The 21,012-nt window shown below is 35.3% G+C and overlaps 1 protein-coding gene across 4 annotated transcripts in view; it reads left to right on the forward strand.

The window, feature by feature from the left end:
- The window catches only part of CDH18 (cadherin 18), a 478,586-nt gene that overhangs the window by 264,587 nt on the left and 192,987 nt on the right, over positions 1-21,012 (forward strand). For all 4 annotated transcript variants that reach the window (XM_019802760.2, XM_034657069.1, XM_034657070.1 and 1 more), the window contains one exon: positions 323-442. In XM_019802760.2, the coding sequence (XP_019658319.1) occupies positions 323-442 (120 nt within the window). The remainder of the gene's footprint in view (positions 1-322; positions 443-21,012) is intronic.

Raw genomic sequence — 21,012 nt, forward strand, 5'->3', positions numbered from 1 at the left:
ACCCCACCAGTTTGATTCTTGATCATCAGTCCAACCTAACCCTGATTATGTGAGTGTCTGAAGAGGCCTTCCATGGTGTTATTGGCACATACAAAAATATAAAATATTGGAGATCAAATATTTTCTTTTGGCCTTTCACCTGGAACAGTTGTTGGCAGGGGAAAAAAGCAAGGGCTATGTCTGACAGATACATCAAAGAATTAAATTTCGTAGGATACATCTATTATAGTGTTCCATAGGTATGTCATCATAACTTTTTTCTGTGTACAAGTCACGTGCTAAATGTTACTGCACACTAAAATTTGTTTTCCTGAATGCACAGGTACCTCTGTTCTACAGGTGACAGCTACTGATGCAGATGACCCTACCTATGGAAACAGTGCCCGCGTGGTGTACAGTATTCTCCAGGGACAGCCCTACTTCTCCGTAGATCCGAAAACAGGTTAGTGCATTTTTGTATAATTTGTGTGAATGTGTGCTGGAATGAAAGAAAGCAATGTTTTTATTTCTGTGTCTTCTCCCACAACAGACGTTGTTGTTTTAGCACATTTTAAAAAAATGACCTCGCTTTTTCTAACATGAGGTGATTGAATAATTGAAGATAAATTCACTGTTTCCCTTAATATTTGGATTATCCATCATTTATACTGGCAAAATTTCCTCATCTTTGCAGATCTATGTATCAATTACTTTCTGCTTAAAACAAATGTGGACTATTATATCCAATGAGATTTTCAAGTGTATCATTTGTTGTGTTTACATATTAGGTTTAATTCTTTTCCCAAGATGGTAAATAATTTATTGAGTGTTTCCATAGTTTATTTGAATTTGATTGTCACATAAGTTGTTATATATTACACTGAGGTAATTGTTATGTCTTGAACTGAGGTTTTTTTCCTAATGATAAAATTCCTCAGTCTTTAAATATTGCATTATGTAAGAGAATTTAACTGAGAATAAAGACAAAAACATATTTTTAAGGAAAAAATAGAATTCTCTCCTTCCTCTCTTTTTTCTGTCCAAAACAATCATATCATATTAGGTGATATCAAAGTGGGAATGGAGGATACTCAATACTGCATTATAGGATTATGTTCAGCAGAATAATCTAAAAACCACAGAAGCTCATGGTCCCATTGGCAAATAATTTGTTAACAACAATTGAACATAAACCCATTCTGAAAGTAGATAAATGTTGAGTAAGAAATGAGTTTCAAGTTTTACTAATAATTTCAATGATATACATAATCATGAGACACAGATGAGAGAGATCCAGGATAATCCAGAGGTTCCAAGGTCCTTTCTAGTTACATTAGATTTATTCTGAATCAGATTAAAGTGTGGGATTATCAAGTAATAGGCTCAACCATATAACACAGAAGAAAGCCATGTTTGGTTGTAAATATCCTCTTACACTCCCATAATTAAATAGCATACAAAACATTTTTCAAGGAACCCTGCTTCATAAGTTTATAGGTTCCAGGTTTATTTGCCATTATCTTAGAAAAGGTACATCCAACTGAAAAGATGCTAGCATACTCTTGGTAGTTAATGTCATTTGAATGCTAAGAGTATTATTATTATTATGTTTCCAAGAGGAATCTGCCAGCTTATTGTCTTCTTTCTCTCTCTGGTGTGCTCCAACACATAAGTACACAGGACAAGAATAGAGGGCAAGCATACTGCTTAACTTCTTAACTATCATCATTTATGAAGAAAGTAATGAACATATATAAATAGGTAAAAGAAGAATACATGTATACATATATGCATTTTAATTATAAGATAAATTATATATAATTAAATGAAGTAAAAAATAAAAATCAGGAGATGATAAAAAGTAATATAATGTGAGCTAAAATGATTATCAGATAGGCAAGTCCTTTTAGTACCAAGAGAGTATTAAATATTCAAAAATAAAAATGTTAATTAATATGTAGTCAAAGCTCTGGGATGAAAATATACATGTATCATATACATTGTTACTCTGGTAGGAGGGTTTAGAATTAGTTGAAAAAAAGCTGTTTATTGAAATGTAGTTGACATAGTACATTATATAAATTTAAGGTGTACCATGTATTTGGTACACTTTTATATTGTAATAATATTGCCATCATGGTCATAAAAAATCTTAAGACAAAAGAAAATGATCATTTAATATTGGTGTTGCTCATTTTGCTCTATTTCCCCAATAAACATGATAGTTTTATATATGAAATACATATGTTTCTCATTTTATTTACTTATTTTTAAAGATTATATTTATTTATTTGAGAGAGAAGGAGAGAGAGATAGTGAGAGTGAAAGCACGAGCAGTGGGTAGAGGGAGAAGCAGAATCCCCACTGCGCAGGGAGCCAGACGTGGCACTGGATCCCAGGACTCTGGGATCATGACCAGAGCCAAAGGCAGACCCTTAATGACTGCTCAGGCGCTCCTATATTTCTCCTTTTAAATGTGCATTTCCTGGAGCACCTGGGTGGCTCAGTCGGTTAAGTGTCTGACTCTTGATTTTGGCTCAGGTCATGATATCAGGGTTGTGAGATCAAGCCTCTCATCGGGCTCCACGCTGAGAGTGGAGCTTGCTTAAGATTCTCTCTCTCCCTCTCCCTTGGCCCCTTCTCCCCCCACTTGTGCATTCTCTCTCTCCAAAAATAAATAAATAAATAAATAAATAAATAAATAAATAAATAATAAAATAAAATAAAACAAAATCAGCTACAATAAAATAAAAACAAATAAGCATCTCCCTAGAGGAAAGAAACAAGAATACTATTCTTCAATTACCACACACAGCCTCAAATGTGCAAAAACACACATGGCTTTAGACCACTTACTTCCTATGCATAGCCAAATATTTATAAGTAAGTATTATACTTACTAGAATATTGTTAATATATAGACAACATATACAGATTTTTAAAAATTTCCGTACACTCTGAATTTGTTAAAAAAGAAATACCAATTCTATGTGTATATGTGTGTCTGAGTGTCTGTGAATGTTTGAACGTGTTTGTTTGAAGACGTGTGCATGGGTACTTTGGATGGATAAAGCACGCCACTGAGGACAAGATTTGACTAGTGTTGGACTCTGCTGTAGTTTGTGCTTTAGTGAAGAAAGTATATCAGTAACATAACATTCAGATAAAAATTGCATTTGGTTATACATGTTTATCATAGGTTAATTTAGTACTTCATTAAAAGTAAATAAAAATTATCTGAAACATACATAAGCTGCTATTCAAATACTGCTCTATGATATTGCTATTACATTCCTTTGCTCCTTTAAAAAGATGATTAAATACAAGTATACCTCCATGTTGATATATTTTAATTTCAATATTATATTGACAGAAGCATCATAAGAATCTATGAATATATATCCTAATATATTCTTTATTCCAGTACCTTAGATAGCTGTTTGTAGAAAGTGCTAAGATGAATTACAAAACAAATTGTTCATTATTCTCTTCAGTAAGACATTATTGGTAATTTATGCTTAAAAATATATTATTGTGCAATTAAGCATCCTCAAAACTAATGAATTTAGTGGAAATTGTGTTTAAAATGACTGGAATTAAATACAAATGTACTGAAAACTAAAGGATCAGTTGCTATGGATGAGATGTTATATAAGAAGTGTTGAGATAATGGTTACATAGAGTAGTACATTTTCATAGTATCATTTTTATTCTACCTCTGACTTGGCATGATTCTATTTCAAATTGTCTACAGTTACTTTCAATGAAGATTAATTATACTGAAGGAACTTCTGTGCCCAAATAAAGTTGTGAGTGTTCATGGTTAAAATCAGAACTTTGGGTTGCCTTGTTTTTATTACGTTAAAAGATACATTTGGTACTCACCATGGTTGGCCAAAGATGAGTTGCCCATGAAACCTTGCTGCCTATTATAAAAACCATCTATGAATTGCTGTATCCAGAGAAATGAATTATGTTGCTCTTGAGTTCCTATACTATTCATAACTGGTTTAATAAGGTCTGTATTGTTTTACACTGAAACTTTGTTAATCAGTATGATGAAACATAAGTCTTGTGAATCATTTATTGTTTTAAATAAGTTTAGTTGAGTTAACTATGTCATGATGTTTGCTTAAGTATAAAGAGGAATGCCCATTAAAAGTGATATTTTAATGTTACAATTTAAAATATGTAGAAAACTATGAAAGAATAAACTAAAGGAGATGACAATGAAATATGAAAGACCTAATATTTCTGTCCAGATTCATGTAGAAAAACATGTGAATGTAAGCTAAATGAGTATAATTCTATTTGAAGATACTGATTTTAATTCGGCAAGAAAAAACTTTCAGAGTTGGTAAGTGAAGTAAAAATTTTCATGTTCATGGAAACAACTCTAAGCAAGGCATGTTGAGGAAGGCTGGTGAGTGAGAAAGCCTGGGGAAATGATCAGGGAACCAAAGTCAAGAAATCTGGGCTGATCCTAATCCAGTAATAGAGCGCAACTGCATTCAAAATAAATCAATATATTCAAGGTTTCTATGCCTCTTTAGAGCCTATGAAATTTCTGTCAGGTGGTGACAGTAGAAGCTGCATGATTGAGGTGCTTTTAAAAAAAGGAACCACTTCCCTTAACTTAGTTTGAAGACAAAGCCAGAAATCCACCATCTATCTTTTCAGGGTCTTTAGAACAAGGTCAGGGGGATTACACAAGAGATGGATGTGCAGTTTCGAATTAAAAATGCAAATCTCTTAATGGCCATAGCGTTTATAGCCATTTGGTGATTCTCCCTGCTTTTTCAGTCAATAATCTACTAATTACTTTGTGTTATCTTAGCTACTGCATATATGTTATGTCTGTGTCTGTTTCACACAAATTGCTGAATCCTGATGGTTAATTCAGAAAATATGAAAACCTGGATTATCAACCTGATGTCAGGGAAAACAGAGGAATATGCTGGTTTACAAAATCCCAGATGAGCTTTAATTGTATGAAACGTGTAAATCAGCAATAGTCAATAATGGGATCTTTGTATCTATATAAATAGTACTCATATCGTGAGTTATTGCCACTCCTAATAAAGACTATTGGAAGAGTTATCTAGTTTAATGTAGATGTACTTACATTTTAACTTGAGTCATTTTTCATACAAACTTCATATATTTTTGCTAATTAAATAATGAATATTTAAAAGAAAAATGTATCAACTGAAAACATTTCTGCTGATAAAGTCTACATTTAATTTTCAGGTACATAAAAAATTAGACTAGATAAGGTTACCTTTTAGTTATATACAAAGAGCATACTAGATATTCTTTTTTTTTTTTTTTCAACACTCTTAGGGCATTTTAGCTCTCAAGTGGTTTCTGCTACATGTTGCTAAGAAAGGGTAGACATTGGGTTTCAAATCTTTTGTCAAACACTTCTGCATTCATAATAGCCATTCCGCAGGTAACAGGACACTTGTTATATATAACTATATATAATGCTGTGGGTTCTAAAGTCGCACACATTATTACTTACTTTTACAAAGCATTATTGTAAACAAAGAAATTGTTTACTTGTCCTTCCAATGAAAAGATTAATGTATTTAGTTATGTTATAGTTTAATTAATATAGTATAGTACAGTAATTCATATTTATTGTTTTTCCAAAATACTAAGGTATATTCCAAAATGATTTAAGGATACTCCATGATCGGGGCGCCTGGGTGGCACAGTGGTTAAGCGTCTGCCTTCGGCTCAGGGCGTGATCCCAGCGTTATGGGATTGAGCCCCACATCAGGCTCTTCCGCTATGAGCCTGCTTCTTCCTCTCCCACTCCCCCTGCTTGTGTTCCCTCTCTCGCTGGCTTTCTCTATCTCTGTCAAATAAATAAATAAAATCTTTAAAAAAAAAAAAGGATACTCCATGATCAAATCCTAGGATGTTACTTAAAATATCGTAGTAAATTGATCAAGTTACTTAAATGTTATGCCTCTGTTTACTTGTATATAAGTTTAAAATAGCAGCTATATCCAATGAGAAAATTAATGCAATGCTTTTAGCCCAGTCCTTGGAAAGATATAGGTAGTTAGTAAAGTTCTCTTGTTCAACATTTTTTTCCTTTAAGATTAAGAAGAATTTCCAAAATTGCATAGTGTGCCATGACAAGAGTTTGAAATAGTCTTACCTGAAATAGGGAAAAAAATTAATTTTGTTTGAAAGAATTTTTACTCTACATAACTACACAGAAGTGAGTTCCACATATTAACTTGTATATAACTAAATTACATTTCTTTTCAGGTATTCATTTATTTTTTTTTCTTCTTTTCAGGCATGTAAAGAAAATTTTATTATATTTTTACTAAGACAAATATACTTGTAGAAAATTTCAAATGACAATTTAAAAGGAATAAGTTAGAAATTAAAATAACTAACCTTTTATCTTAAGAATTGATTGTCCCAACTCAAAATAGTGTCTCTAGATTAGTTAAGATGGCATGCTACCCATGAAACAATTGTTATTAATGCACGGGTCTTGACCAACAATAGCTCTGATTCTTGAAAAAGACCTTTTCTTAACATTTTGTAGCAGAAAGCAGTCAGCTATAAATATGCACTCAATGGAAGGCCTCAGTGAGTTTCTTAGGATGTGATTGAAAACAAGGTTTTCAACATTCTTTGTCCAGTGTACATGATGTGATTAAATTCATCAATAATTCTGTTTCTATTTAACCTCTTTAATTTAATTTTATTTCAACAGTGAACAAAAAATTGTGGAAGATCACTGTGTATGTTTGGATAAAAGATGTAAAGCATCTCTTTTTTAAAGTTCTATGGATTTCATTATTAATTTTGCATAATTCCAAATGAAAATCTGCTTGAAAATAGTTTTTTCTCAAAAGCAGTATTTTATGTTTATTAATAGCTAAGCAGTTAAAATATTTAATTTATGGTCCACAAAACCTGCAGAAGGAAAAAAAGTCCATAGTAGAATATATTTTGTCATTTTTCTTATTCATAGCCCACTCTAATTGATTGAACAATAATTGCACAAATACATTTTTAAATAATTTCCTATAGTTAACTGCATAATAGACTTTTAAAAATAGTTAATTAGTAAGCCCAATGCTAAAGAATTTGCTTCTCTTAGAGAAGAAATCATGCATTAATTCAGAACTGTGCGTTGTTGCCAGATTACTGAAAGAAACATGATCTCACTTTCTTTTCTTCTTCTTTTTTTTTTTCCCGTCACTTTTATTTTCTTTAGGGAAGAATTCTAAATAGTTCCTGAAATGTAGCAGAGCGTATGGGGATTAACACAAGAAATCCATTTTATATAGCACTTAAGAAATAAACAGTTAACGAACTATAGTAGATATTAGTGGTTTTCCACTCAATATCAATTTCTCATTTTGCTGGTCGTATTAGAACTCTAATTTTGCTCATTATAGCAACATATTCAGTTAAAAAGCTTGATTTCGAGATGTGATTATTTCTGAAACAAAAAAGAAAACAATAACATGTTATTTTCCTGTATCATTAAATAATTACATCCATTTAAAAAAAAAAAAAAAGCTAGATTTCCCAGCTTCCCTGTAACTACTGTGACATCGCTCTAGCCAGGGAAATATCAAAGAAAGACCACTGGAGGGTTTTTGGTATCTCTATGTAGGTGCTGGTGCTTCCTCACTTTGCCTTCCCTTCTTCTGGATTTAAACATATGCATAATCATTGCAAGTACAATCATGTGGCAATGAGCATATAAGATGAAAGTCACATGGAAGAAACCGGTGAGCAAAAGCCTGGCAGTGAAGTTACTCTGAGAAATTTTTGTGCAAACACAGGTAGTGCTGATACCTGATTTTTGTGAAATGTGCTTTGCAGACCATTAAATCACCTTCACAGCACAGCACGCTGCCCACAGAGGTGGAGAGCTGGTTCCCCTAGACTACTTTCATTCCTCTCAACGCAAAATCCAGGATCCAGAGAAATTGCACAGTGCTCTCTGTATATGAGCAGCCATTTTACAGTTCTAGATGTCAGATAATGCTCCTACCTCATTGCAAGGAGATCATCATGTCCTATTTACATCAACAGAATTAATATCTATCAAATTTAATCGTTATGGGTATAGTTCTAATGAAAAAATATATAGATTAACATTTTATGTTAGTTGCACTATTTGTTACAGACTTAGATAGATCCATGTAATTGAAATAGTTTGAATTGGACACAAGTGGATTTAGTGGTATGGAGACTAGACTTAAATAAAGCTGTTAAACAAGCAAATGAAGAAAGGAAACCAATTGAATCAATTTTTTCCTCAAATATCAACTTCTTTTAACTATATTGACCAACTATTTCCTAGAAAGGGAAAAAAATAATCTCTTTGAACATAAAACAGTAGTGATAAGAAGTGATAGGAATCAATGTTGGTTAATGTTAACCTGTTTTTTACTATTTCTTCCTGGTAAAAAATAGATTTATCTTATGTAATTTCTGATTGTTTGTTGTTATATTATAGAAATGCAACAGATTTTTGCAAATTGATTTTCTATCTTGCAACTTTACTGAATTCTTTTATTAATTCTAACAGTTTTTGGTGGAGTCTTTAGGGTTTCCTATATATAACAGTGTTTCATCTGCAAATAGTGACAATTTTACTACTTTCTTTCCAATTTGGATGCCTTATTTTTGCTTTTGCTGTTTTTGCTTTTTGTGTCAGAGTAAAAAAAAAAAAAAAAAAAAAAAAACATTGCCAAGATCTATGTCAAGAAACTTACTGCCTGTGTTTTCTTCTAGGAGTTTTATAGTTTAAAGTCTTATGTTCATGTTTTTAATTCATTTTGAGCTAATTTTTGTGTATGGTTTAAGATAGTTGTCCAGTTGCATTCCTTTGTATGTGGCTGTTCAGTTTTCCAAACACCACTTAATGAAGAGACTTTCCTTTCCCCATTGTATATTTTTTGCTCCTTTGTTATACATTAATTGATGACATACATGTGAATCTATCTGTGGGCTCTCTTTTCTGTTCCATTAATCTATGTGTCTGTTTTTATGCCAGTAACATAGTGTGTTTTGGTTACTGTAGCTTTCTAACGTTTGAAATCAGATAGCATGATACAACCAGATTTGTTTTTTCTCAAGATTGCTTTAGCTATTTGGTGTCTTTTGTGGTTCTATGCAAATTTAGAATTGTCTGTTCTATTTCTGTGAAAAATGCCATTGGGTTTTGATAGGGATATATTAAATCCATAGATTGCTTTGTATAATATGGACGTTTTAACAGATTGATTCTTCTAAGCCATATGCATGGAATGCATTTCCATTTATTCGTGTCTTCAATTTCTTTCACTAATGACTTATAGTTTTTAGTGTGTGGATCATTCACTTCCTTGGTTAAATTTATTCCTAAGTATTTATACTTTTTGATGCAATTATATCAGATTATTTTCTTAATTTTTCTTTCTGATTGCTTGTTGTTACATTATAGAAATGCAGATTTTTACATATTGATTTTCTATCCTGAAACGTTATTGAATTCTTTTATTAATTCTAACAGTTTTTGTTGGAGTCTTTAGGGTTTCCTATATATAATAGCATTTCACCTGCAAATAGTGACAGTTTTACTTCTTTCTTTCCGATTTGAATGCCTTTTATTTCCTTTTCTTGCATAATTGCCCTGGTTAGGGCTTCTAATACTATGTTGAGTTGAAGTGGTGAGAGTGGGCAACCCTGTTTTGTTCCTAGTAGTAGAGGAAAAGTTTATAGCTTTTCACTGTTGAGTATTGTAGGAGTGCTAATAACATTGACTTCATCTTTGGCCTTTCATCTTGTTTTCCTCACTGGTGCGTGGAGGGTGCCATTTTATCTAACCAGAAGAGATCCTCTGGCTTACAAATGGTGCAGCCTAGGTGTCTACCCTGTGACCTCACTGCCATCATCGTCACGCCATAAGGGCTGGGGATTAAGGTCTAGGTAGGATCAGAGAATAGGGGCTGAGAGTAGCTGCCGAGTCCTCTGGATGATCCATTTGCCTGATTGCCCCATCAGTAAGTTACCCTAAATAAAACTCTGTATAAATGTTATGGGGTGGTTTCATTGGTTTTTCAGTATTAAAGTGTCTTCTCAGTATGGAGGGTATTTTACTGACCCTCCTCCACCTTGAAATAATTTGCATAGTCAGCAGGATTCAGAAAAAACAAAACAAGCATACATAAAGGGACCTTGCCATGGGAAAGCTTCTTGTCCAAGGCCATTGTGGGGAAGGTTGGAAACCCTTTGGAGGTAGGGGGAAAACCAGGTTGGGCAACCACCTCCATGTGGGGAGCCTACATCAGGTTTTTTGAGCATTTTGGACCAGTGTATGAGTACAGGGGCACCCCTAAAATGCTTAAAGGATGGTTAAATATCCTATTCAAAATAGTACAGAAAAAGAAGTAGAGAAAGGAAAGTGAACACACCATTGCAGCCGTAGCTTGGCCACTGATCCTTGCCTTAAGATACATCACAGAAAAGGAATTATGAGTTGGGAGAGAATTGGAATAGACCCAAGAAACACTGGCTTTGGAAAAGGATGTACAAGCTACATGTTCCTCGAATACAGACATTATGTCCAAAAGAATTCAAAGGCAAGAGGAACAGTTAGAAATTGTGGCATGTAAGGTGTGGCAAAGATGTATGAGCACAGATTACCACACACTAGAGTGACAACTACTAGATCTCAAGAGAATTGGGGTCCTAAATCATGAGACCCCTGGGGTAATGATTCCTCCAATGAGGACATTTTCATAGAAGAGGAAAATGATTTCCAGGCATGAATTTTGATTCAAAGGCCCAGGCCACTCATGAGTCTGGAGATGACCAAGACAAAATTTCCACTAGTCAGAAAACAGCTCTGAGGGAATGTTCTGCAGCTTGGTGGAGCTAACCACCTAACTTTAAGCAAAAGGACTGAGAAGGGGTAGCTACTTGGGTGTTACCACTGTGGGATGCTGGGGGAAAGGGTCTTCTGTTAAATGGGTTTCAGATGTCAAAAACGGCCTCAGTCACTTCTGGACCTGCCTTGTGACAAGATTATATATCACAGGCATGGGTGAGGATCGCAGGTGCTTAGCTAATTTGATTGATTGGGTAAATGCTAGCATTAAGATAACCTGGCCTAATGTTCTCTCCCCTTTGTTTTGCTGGACTTCTATGGAAGAACTACAGGAAATTAGGAAATTATACATGAACTGGGAATGAAACATCCCATTTATACTCAATATTTTAGAAGCCCACACAGAGAATTGTTTTTTTTTCTGGTATAGAAGACTGTGTCTTAGAGTCAGCCCTGGTGTCATGTTATAGGAGTTTAGTATTTTGCCCCTATGGTTAATGGCCCCACTGTTACAGTAGCAGCTATGGGGGTGGCTGACTTAAATGAAACCGAAAGAATTCATAATGAGGGAAATAGATTGAAAAACAGACGATTCTGTTGATGATAAAATGGCAGCGGCTAGGGAGGGTGCAGGGAGGGGGGTCCATCAAGGTCTCTTGTAAACAATCCTGGCAATATCTGATATTATCAGGGACCCCAAGAGAAAATGTAAACAGATGACCAAATTTGGTCTTGCTAAACCTGTGGAAGGCGTTGCCTAAGGGAAAGCAGTTTACTCCCTTGGAGGAAGGCTCAAAAGAGTCAGGTGTGTCATCAGAGTGCTCCTCCACTAATAGAGGAATTTCAGGGGTAGATACCCCCTACCCCTAGAGATAAATGATTAGGGAAATGTTGCTCTCTAATTCATGCAATTGGGGGCAACCAGAGGCCCATGTGGAGTTAACCATCTATTGGTCATGCACTAACAGACTGCACTAGCTTTAATAGACACTAGAGCTGAATGCACACATCAGTGGAAACACTTGGAAATTTCAGAGAGAAATAAAGGCTGCTGATGGTTGCAGGTGACAAATTGTCAAAGTCTGACAAACTAGGCTCAGCTACAAATCAGCTTGTGGCAATGACAAAATGAGAACTCAATTACAGCCATAAAGATGTTGGGGGTGGAATATAGCAGTACTGACAACACTAACTCTATCTTTGACCTTCCATCTTGTGCTCCCCACCAGTGGCGCCACTTTAGATTGCTAGTAGAGATAGCTTCTGGCGTGCAGATGGTACAACTTTAGATGACTACCTTGTGACCTCACCACCATGCCTCTTACTCCATTAAGGCTGGGTATTGGGGTTCAGATAGGAGCTGAGGATGGCTGCATAGTGCTCTAGACCATCAGTCGGCCCACTTGATTGCCCCATTGTATGTTACCTTGAATAAAACTCTGTAAGTGGTACGGAGTGGCTTCCTTGGTTTTTCAGTTTTAAAGTACGTTCTCAGGGGCACCTGGGTAGTGTAGTCGTTAAGCGTCTGCCTTCGGCTCAGGGCGTGATCCTGGCGTTCGGGGATCGAGTCCCACATCGGGCTCCTCCGCTGGAAGCCTGCTTCTTCCTCTCCCACTCCCCCTGCTGTGTTCCCTCTCTCGCTGGCTGTCTCTCTGTCACATAAATAAATAAAATCTTAAAAAAAAAGAAGTATCTTCTCAGTATAGAGGATATATTACTGACCCTTTCCCCCTGTAACAAATATGTTAGCTGTGGGTTTGTAATATATGGTCTTTATGATGTTGAGGTTAAGTCCCCTGTTTGTCCACTTTGTGGAGTTTTTAATCATAAATCAATGTTGAATTTTGTCAAATGCTATTTTGCATCTATATGATTTTTATCTTTCATTTTGTTAATACAGTGCATTTAATTGATTTGTGGATTTTGAACCATCCTTGCTTTCCTAGAATAAATCCCATGGATAATGGCGTATTGTTCTTTTTAATGTATGGCTAAATTTGGTTTGCTGATATTTCTTTGAGTATTTTTTGTATCTATGTTCTTTAGGCTTATTGGCCTATTCTGATGGTGTCCTTGTCTGGTTTTGTTGTAAAGGTAATGCTGGCTTAATAAAATGAGCTTGGAAACATTCCCTCTTCCTTAGCTTTTTGGAAGAGTTTGAGAAAGATTGATATTCTTTGAATTTTTGGTAGACTTTACCAGTGAAGCCATCTGGTGCTGGACTTTTGTTGGGAAGTTTTTGATTACTGATTCAATCTCCTTACTAATAATTGGCCTGTTCACATTTTCTATGACTTCATGATTCAGTCTTGGTAGTTTGTGTGTTTCTACAAATTTATTCGTTTCTTCTGAGTTGTCAAATTTTTTTGGCATGTAACCTATAGTTATAGTAGCGTCTATGATCATTTGTATTTCTGTAATATCAGTTATAACACCCCCATTTTCATCTCTCATCCAGCTCTTAGTTTCCCTGATTTTTTTTCCCTTTTGTCTTCTTAGTCTCTATTTTTTTTTCTGCTCTGACCTTCATTGTTTCCTTCCTTGTACTACCTTTGGGCTTTGTTTGTTCTTATTCTACTTCCTTGAAGTGTAAAGTTAAGTTGCTTTCTGAAGTTTCTCTTGTTTCTTAAGGTAAGCATTTATCTCTATGGACTTCTTAAAACTACTTTTGCTGCATCCCATGAATTTCAGTATTTTGTATTTCCATTTTTCTTGTTCTCAAGGTATTTTTAAATTTCTGCTTTGATTTCTCCTTTGACCCATTGGTTATTCAGTAATATGTTGTTTAATCTCCACATATTTGTGGGGTTTTGTTTTGTTTTGCTTTCTTCTCATAATTGATTTCTAGCTTCATATCATTATGGCTGGAAAAGATAATAAGCTTTTAATCCTCTTAAATTTATTGGACTTGATTTCTGGTGGAATGTATCTATCCTGGAGACTGTTCCATGTGCACTTGAGAAAAATATGTACTCTGTTCCTTTTGGATGGAATGTTCTGTGTGTATCTGTTACATCCATATTATCTGATATGTCACTTAAGGTCAGTGTTTTCTTACTGATTTCCTGTCTAGGTGATCCACCCATTGACTTAAATGAGGTATTGACATCCCCCTACTATGATTGTGTTGTCATTTATTTCTCCCTGTAGGTCTGTTAGTATATGCTTTATATATGTTGGTGCTTCTATGTTAGGTGCAATAAATAAATATTTACAAATGTCATATTCTCCTGTTGGATTGAACCCTTTATCCTTATGCAATGCCCTTCTTTGTCACTCATTACAGTCTTTGTTTTAAAGTTCACTTTCTCCTGGGGTGCCTGGGTGGCTCAGTTGGTTAAGAACCCGGCTCTTGATTTTGGCTCAGGTCATGATCTCATGGTCATGGGATCAAGCCCTGCATTGGGCTCTGGACTCTGCACAGAGTCTGCATCTCTTTGTCTGCATCTCTCTCTCTCTCTCTCTGGACTCTGCACAGAGTCTGCATCTCTTTGTCTGCATCTCTCTCTCTCTTTCTCTCCCTTTGCCCTTCCCTCACTTACGTTTGTGTGCATGCATGCTCTCTCTCTATCTCTCTCTTTCAAATAAATAAAATATTTTTAAAATGTCTATTTTCTCTTATATAAGTATAGTTACCCTAACTTTCTTTTGGTTTCCATTTGCATGGAGTATCTTTCCCCACTCCTTAACTTTCAGTCTGTGTATGTCCTTACATCTATTTTGAGTCTCTGGTAGGCAAGACAATGTGTGTGTGTGTGTGTGTGTGTCTGTGTGTGTATGTTTATCCATACAGACACATGTTTCTTTTAATTGGAGAGTTTAGTCAATGTGTATTTAAAGCAATTATTGATGGATAGGTACTTTTTTTCCCTTTCTGTTTATTGTTTTCTGATTGCATCATAGTTCCTTTTTATTCCTTTCTTCTCTTGCACTCTTCCTTTGTGGTTTGGTGACTTTCTTTACTAGTATGCTTTAATTCCTTTCTCTCTCTCTCTCTCGCTCTTTTTAATAAAGATTTTTTCAAAATTTATTTGAGAGAGTGCAAGAGAACACAAGCCAGCGAGAGCAGCAGAGGGAGAGGGAGAAGCAGACTCCCTCCTGACCAGGGAGCCTGATGCTGGGCTCAATCCCAGGACCCTGGGACCATGACCTGAAGCAAAGACAGATGCTTATCCACCTGAGCCACTCAAGTGCCCCTAATTCCTTTCTCTTTATCTTTTGTGTATCTATTATAGGATTTCGCTTTGTGGCTACAATAAGGTTTACATAAAATGCCTCATGTCTATAAGAGTTTATTTTAAGTAGATAAAGATTTTTTTTTAAGATTTTATTTATTTATTTCACAGAGAGAGACAGCAAGAGAGAGAACACAAGCAGGGGAAGAGGGAGAGGGTGAAGCAGGCTCCCCACGGAGCAGGGAGCCTGACACGGGGCTCAATCCCAGGACCCAGGGATCATGACCTGAGCTGAAGGCAGACACTTAAAGACTGAGCCACCCAGGCGCCCCTGATAGATATTTAATTAGATATTTTAAGTAGATAACTACTTAAGTTTGATTGCATTCTAAAGCTCTACATTTTTACTCCCCCCCCCACTGACTGCCTTCTTACGTGTTTGTCGCATTTTACATCTTTTCATCTTGTGTATCCCTTAAGTAATAGTTTTAGTTACAATTCTTTTTTACTACGTTTTTCTTTTAACCTTAATAGTAGCTTAATAAATGATTAATCCACTACCGTTATTGTATATTCACCTTTCCAGTGAGATTTAGTCTTTGGTGTGTGTGTGTATGTGTGAATTTTTTGCTAATGAGAGCCCTTTCTTTTTATCTTAAAGAAGTTTCTTCCACATTTCTTGCAATTCTTACTCTTGTTGAAGTTTTTGACTTTTTAAAATTAGTGTTATTTTTATTATATTGTGTAGCATTTTCTCATCCCTGATCTTCTAAAATTTTCTCTTTCTGTCATTTATGTAGCCTTCTAATTTACAGTCTTTCTCAATTTATCGTCATAACATGAGTATTTAACTGCTGTGAGAAAACAAAATGCTCTGGTCATAAAAAAAAAAAATTGTTAGAAAGTTGCAAGGTCACCAAGAAAACTATCCCTGAGAAACAAAAACAACATGTTTTCTATGTATACAATTAAAAAACAAACTCCTGGAATGTAAGTTGTTTGAGAAATTCTATTATTCATGTTTGCATTTTCCATGATGATCAGTGAATTATATGACCCCTAGAAGAAAGCACTGGTTTTGTAGATACACAATATGGTTTGGAAGGTGGTTTCCAAAATAGCACCAGTTTCTTTTTTTTTTTTTTTAAGATTTTTATTTATTTGAGAGAGAGCAGGGCAAGAGAGAGAGAGAGCACTTTAGCAGGGTGGGAGGGGGAAAGCAGAGTGAGAGGAAGGAGATTCCCTCACTGAGCAGGGAGCTCGATGTGGAGCTCAATCCCAGGACCCTGAGATCATGACCCTAGTCAAAGTTGGATGCTTAACCGACTGAGCCACCCAGGTGCCCCATAACACCAGTTTCCGATAATAACATCCATAATTATTTCATGTTTCGGAAAATTTCTTGTTTTCTTTATCTTGAATTTAGATAGGTTGAACATCTGGATCAGAAAAGAATAATGAAATTGTTGTTTTAAATTTTTTTTTCTATTTTTCTCTCCTTTTTCTTTAGCCTTAGACGTCTAACTCTTTTAACTTTTTGGCATAAGTCCTTCCTTTGAAATCTAAATAAATGGCTCAAGCTCCCATACCATGCAGTGTGGGAAGAAAACTGCTCTTCCCAGTATTCTGAACCCAGTATTCTGGGTTACTACCTTCTCTCTTCTTCTGCTAGGGAACAGAGTCCTCATTTCTTTGTTGCCCTAAATGCTGCTAATGCAGGAATTCTGGGGGAGCCAGAATTTTCTGAAGATTGAGGTTATGTGTAAGATAATTGTGATCCATGCAAACAGGAATTAACTTGAAACTGGAAATTAAATATTACAAAATCATCATCAAAAATGTTGTCGTAGGGGGCGCCTGGGTGGCACAGCGGTTAAGCGTCTGCCTTCGGCTCAGGGTGTGATCCTGGCGTTATGGGATCAAGCCCCACATCAGGCTCCTCTGCTATGAGCCTGCTTCTTCCTCTCCCACTCCCCCTGCTTGTGTTCCCTCTCTCGCTGGCTGTCTCTATCTCTGTCAAATAAATGAATAAAATCTTTAAAAAAAAAATGTTGTCGTAGGATATTTAAACTGCTCTTTTCATTTCACAGTGGTCCCATTTTTCTCTCTTTGGGCCACTTTTTCTTGTTTTCATCTTTTCTTTTCTTTCTTTTCTTTTTTTTTTTAAAGATTTTATTTATTTATTTGACGGGGAGAGACAGCCAGCAAGAGAGGGAACATAAGCAGGGGGAGTGGGAGAGGAAGAAGCAGGCTCCTAGCAGAGGAGCCTGATGGGGGCTCGATCCCAGAACACCGGGATCATGCGCTGAGCCGAAGGCAGACGCTTAACAACTGTGCTACCCAGGTGCCCCTCATCTTTTCAACATCTTTCAGAAGGCTCCACAGAAACCTGACTGTTATTATATGGGGGGAATAAGGACCTTCTTTGCCTCACTTTTCTTTATCTGACATGTACAAGCGGGTTTCACCCTTCTCCAAGAGACACATGGACAGGGACTTTTTTCCCCTAAGAAGAATTGCCTTCCCATCACAAGCTACCTGGTCAACCTCAGCCATCTTTGGAAACATTTCCCACTCTGCTAAATATTTCCCAAAATATGCATGGCTTAATATTTTAGACATTTTTAATCCTCTCTTTGTACCTCCAATGCTAGTCATTTTTATTAATATAATAACGTACAACAATCACTACTTGTTCTCATTGTATTTCTTGACCCTTATTTTTCTTCATTTTTTTTCCTTTTTCTCACTGCAGTTCCCCACTTTAGTCACTCAATTATCATGATTTCTATAAATGAAATATTTCCTATTTTTTCCCTCTTAATCTCATAACTAAGGAGTTTCACAATATGATAATTACTTAAAAAAATGGTTATGTAACAACAAGACCCATGGGCTATTCTTGTGAGAAAAAAATAAAAGCCCTTCCTGGTGGGAATGCTCAGGTACATAAATGCATGCACAGGCCCAGGAGCCCACCAAAATGTACTGACAGGAAGGCTTTGCCATCACCACATCCATGCTTGCAAAAGGCCCACAAGAGACTGTCATTCTTAGTTTGTGAAGCATTCATCCAAGCAGTAACATAAGCATTAAGAAATGAGGGCTTTATTCTCTCAACACTTTCTTGTGCGGAAGTTATACATGCAAACTTCAGATAATTAAAGTAAATGAAAATTGATCAAATAGACAGCTTTTAAAAACCCTCTCCTTTATATATATATATATATATATATATATATATATATATAATTACATTATTAAATTCATATTATACATGTAATTTTTAAAATATATATGTGTCAAAAAGTTATGGCCCCAAATTTACATTTGTCTCATATTCTTGAAGCATCATTCATTCATACCATGAATAAATAAATATCAAATATATTTGATGCCTTTTGGTGACATTTTCTGTTAACTGAGCATTTATGAGTTTACTTCTAGTTTTACTGGCACACTTGTAGTGATCTGTTTTCTCTAATATCATCATTTGAAAACAAATAAAGCAGCACTATTATGCCTATCAAAATGGTTCATTGTTGTTTTCATCCCCTCATCCCTGCCAAACATTGGTGAGCTGCTCTCTCAGGTGATTGCTCGATTGACTATTAGATATAGCTGATTGATAGGAGTGGCAACCCAAAGGAACAGTCTTTTGTGTAAAGGACTTGATGACCATGTGTAAATATAGTCAATAANAGACGCTTAACAACTGTGCTACCCAGGTGCCCCTCATCTTTTCAACATCTTTCAGAAGGCTCCACAGAAACCTGACTGTTATTATATGGGGGGAATAAGGACCTTCTTTGCCTCACTTTTCTTTATCTGACATGTACAAGCGGGTTTCACCCTTCTCCAAGAGACACATGGACAGGGACTTTTTTCCCCTAAGAAGAATTGCCTTCCCATCACAAGCTACCTGGTCAACCTCAGCCATCTTTGGAAACATTTCCCACTCTGCTAAATATTTCCCAAAATATGCATGGCTTAATATTTTAGACATTTTTAATCCTCTCTTTGTACCTCCAATGCTAGTCATTTTTATTAATATAATAACGTACAACAATCACTACTTGTTCTCATTGTATTTCTTGACCCTTATTTTTCTTCATTTTTTTTCCTTTTTCTCACTGCAGTTCCCCACTTTAGTCACTCAATTATCATGATTTCTATAAATGAAATATTTCCTATTTTTTCCCTCTTAATCTCATAACTAAGGAGTTTCACAATATGATAATTACTTAAAAAAATGGTTATGTAACAACAAGACCCATGGGCTATTCTTGTGAGAAAAAAATAAAAGCCCTTCCTGGTGGGAATGCTCAGGTACATAAATGCATGCACAGGCCCAGGAGCCCACCAAAATGTACTGACAGGAAGGCTTTGCCATCACCACATCCATGCTTGCAAAAGGCCCACAAGAGACTGTCATTCTTAGTTTGTGAAGCATTCATCCAAGCAGTAACATAAGCATTAAGAAATGAGGGCTTTATTCTCTCAACACTTTCTTGTGCGGAAGTTATACATGCAAACTTCAGATAATTAAAGTAAATGAAAATTGATCAAATAGACAGCTTTTAAAAACCCTCTCCTTTATATATATATATATATATATATATATATATATATATAATTACATTATTAAATTCATATTATACATGTAATTTTTAAAATATATATGTGTCAAAAAGTTATGGCCCCAAATTTACATTTGTCTCATATTCTTGAAGCATCATTCATTCATACCATGAATAAATAAATATCAAATATATTTGATGCCTTTTGGTGACATTTTCTGTTAACTGAGCATTTATGAGTTTACTTCTAGTTTTACTGGCACACTTGTAGTGATCTGTTTTCTCTAATATCATCATTTGAAAACAAATAAAGCAGCACTATTATGCCTATCAAAATGGTTCATTGTTGTTTTCATCCCCTCATCCCTGCCAAACATTGGTGAGCTGCTCTCTCAGGTGATTGCTCGATTGACTATTAGATATAGCTGATTGATAGGAGTGGCAACCCAAAGGAACAGTCTTTTGTGTAAAGGACTTGATGACCATGTGTAAATATAGTCAATAATATTGACAGGGGGTGCCTGGGTGGCTGCATCAGTTAAGCATCTGACTTCAGGTTAAGCATCTGACTTCAGGTTAAGCATCTGACTTCAGCTCAGGTCATGATCTCACGGCCCTGAGATCAACACCAGGTGGGACTCCACGCTCAGCATAGAGTGGGCTTGTCCCTTTCCCTCCCCCTCTACTCCTCCCTGTACTCACCTGTGCACATGTTCTCAAATAAATAAGTAAAATCTTTAAATAATAATAATAATTTCAACCCCTTGGGCTTCTCCAAGTTTAATTTAAGACCCAGGCAATTTGAACTACTCATGGAAACAGGTGTGAGTTTTAGAATTAATTGTTCTCTGACCAATATTCCTCCAGTATATGGTATTTTTTTATATAGCAATAGTTCTCAATTTTCATTTTGTCTCACCATTTCCATTTTTTGTTATTCATATTTGTAACACATCCCTTTCAGGAATAATAAAAAGATGATTCTCAATGTGCAAAACAAAATATTAGAGTAGCACAGGAGAATATAATACTCAGCAATGAAATAATTTATTGAAATGTGAAAGCTAAAGCTTTGAATTTTTTTTTCAATTTCTTTCATTATCTCTTTCTCAATGAACCATTCCGGGACCTTATTTATGGACTATCTCAATCAAATCATGATTTCCAATACCTATATGTAAGAAACTGAGCGTGGCTTAGTAGAGTTAATGGTGTTATTTCAGAAAAGTAATTTATTCCGTCTCTTTCATTATCCATAAAATGGGAAAATCAGTGAGTACCTTAGGTTATTATTTTGCAGATTAGAGCTAATATATTCAAGATACCAGGATAGCTCCTAACATTTGCTTGATAGTCATTAATTATATATATATATATATATATATATATATATATATATATACAGCATATATAT

This window comes from Ailuropoda melanoleuca, chromosome 3, assembly GCF_002007445.2.
Source record: "Ailuropoda melanoleuca isolate Jingjing chromosome 3, ASM200744v2, whole genome shotgun sequence".
Classification (NCBI taxonomy): domain Eukaryota; kingdom Metazoa; phylum Chordata; class Mammalia; order Carnivora; family Ursidae; genus Ailuropoda; species Ailuropoda melanoleuca.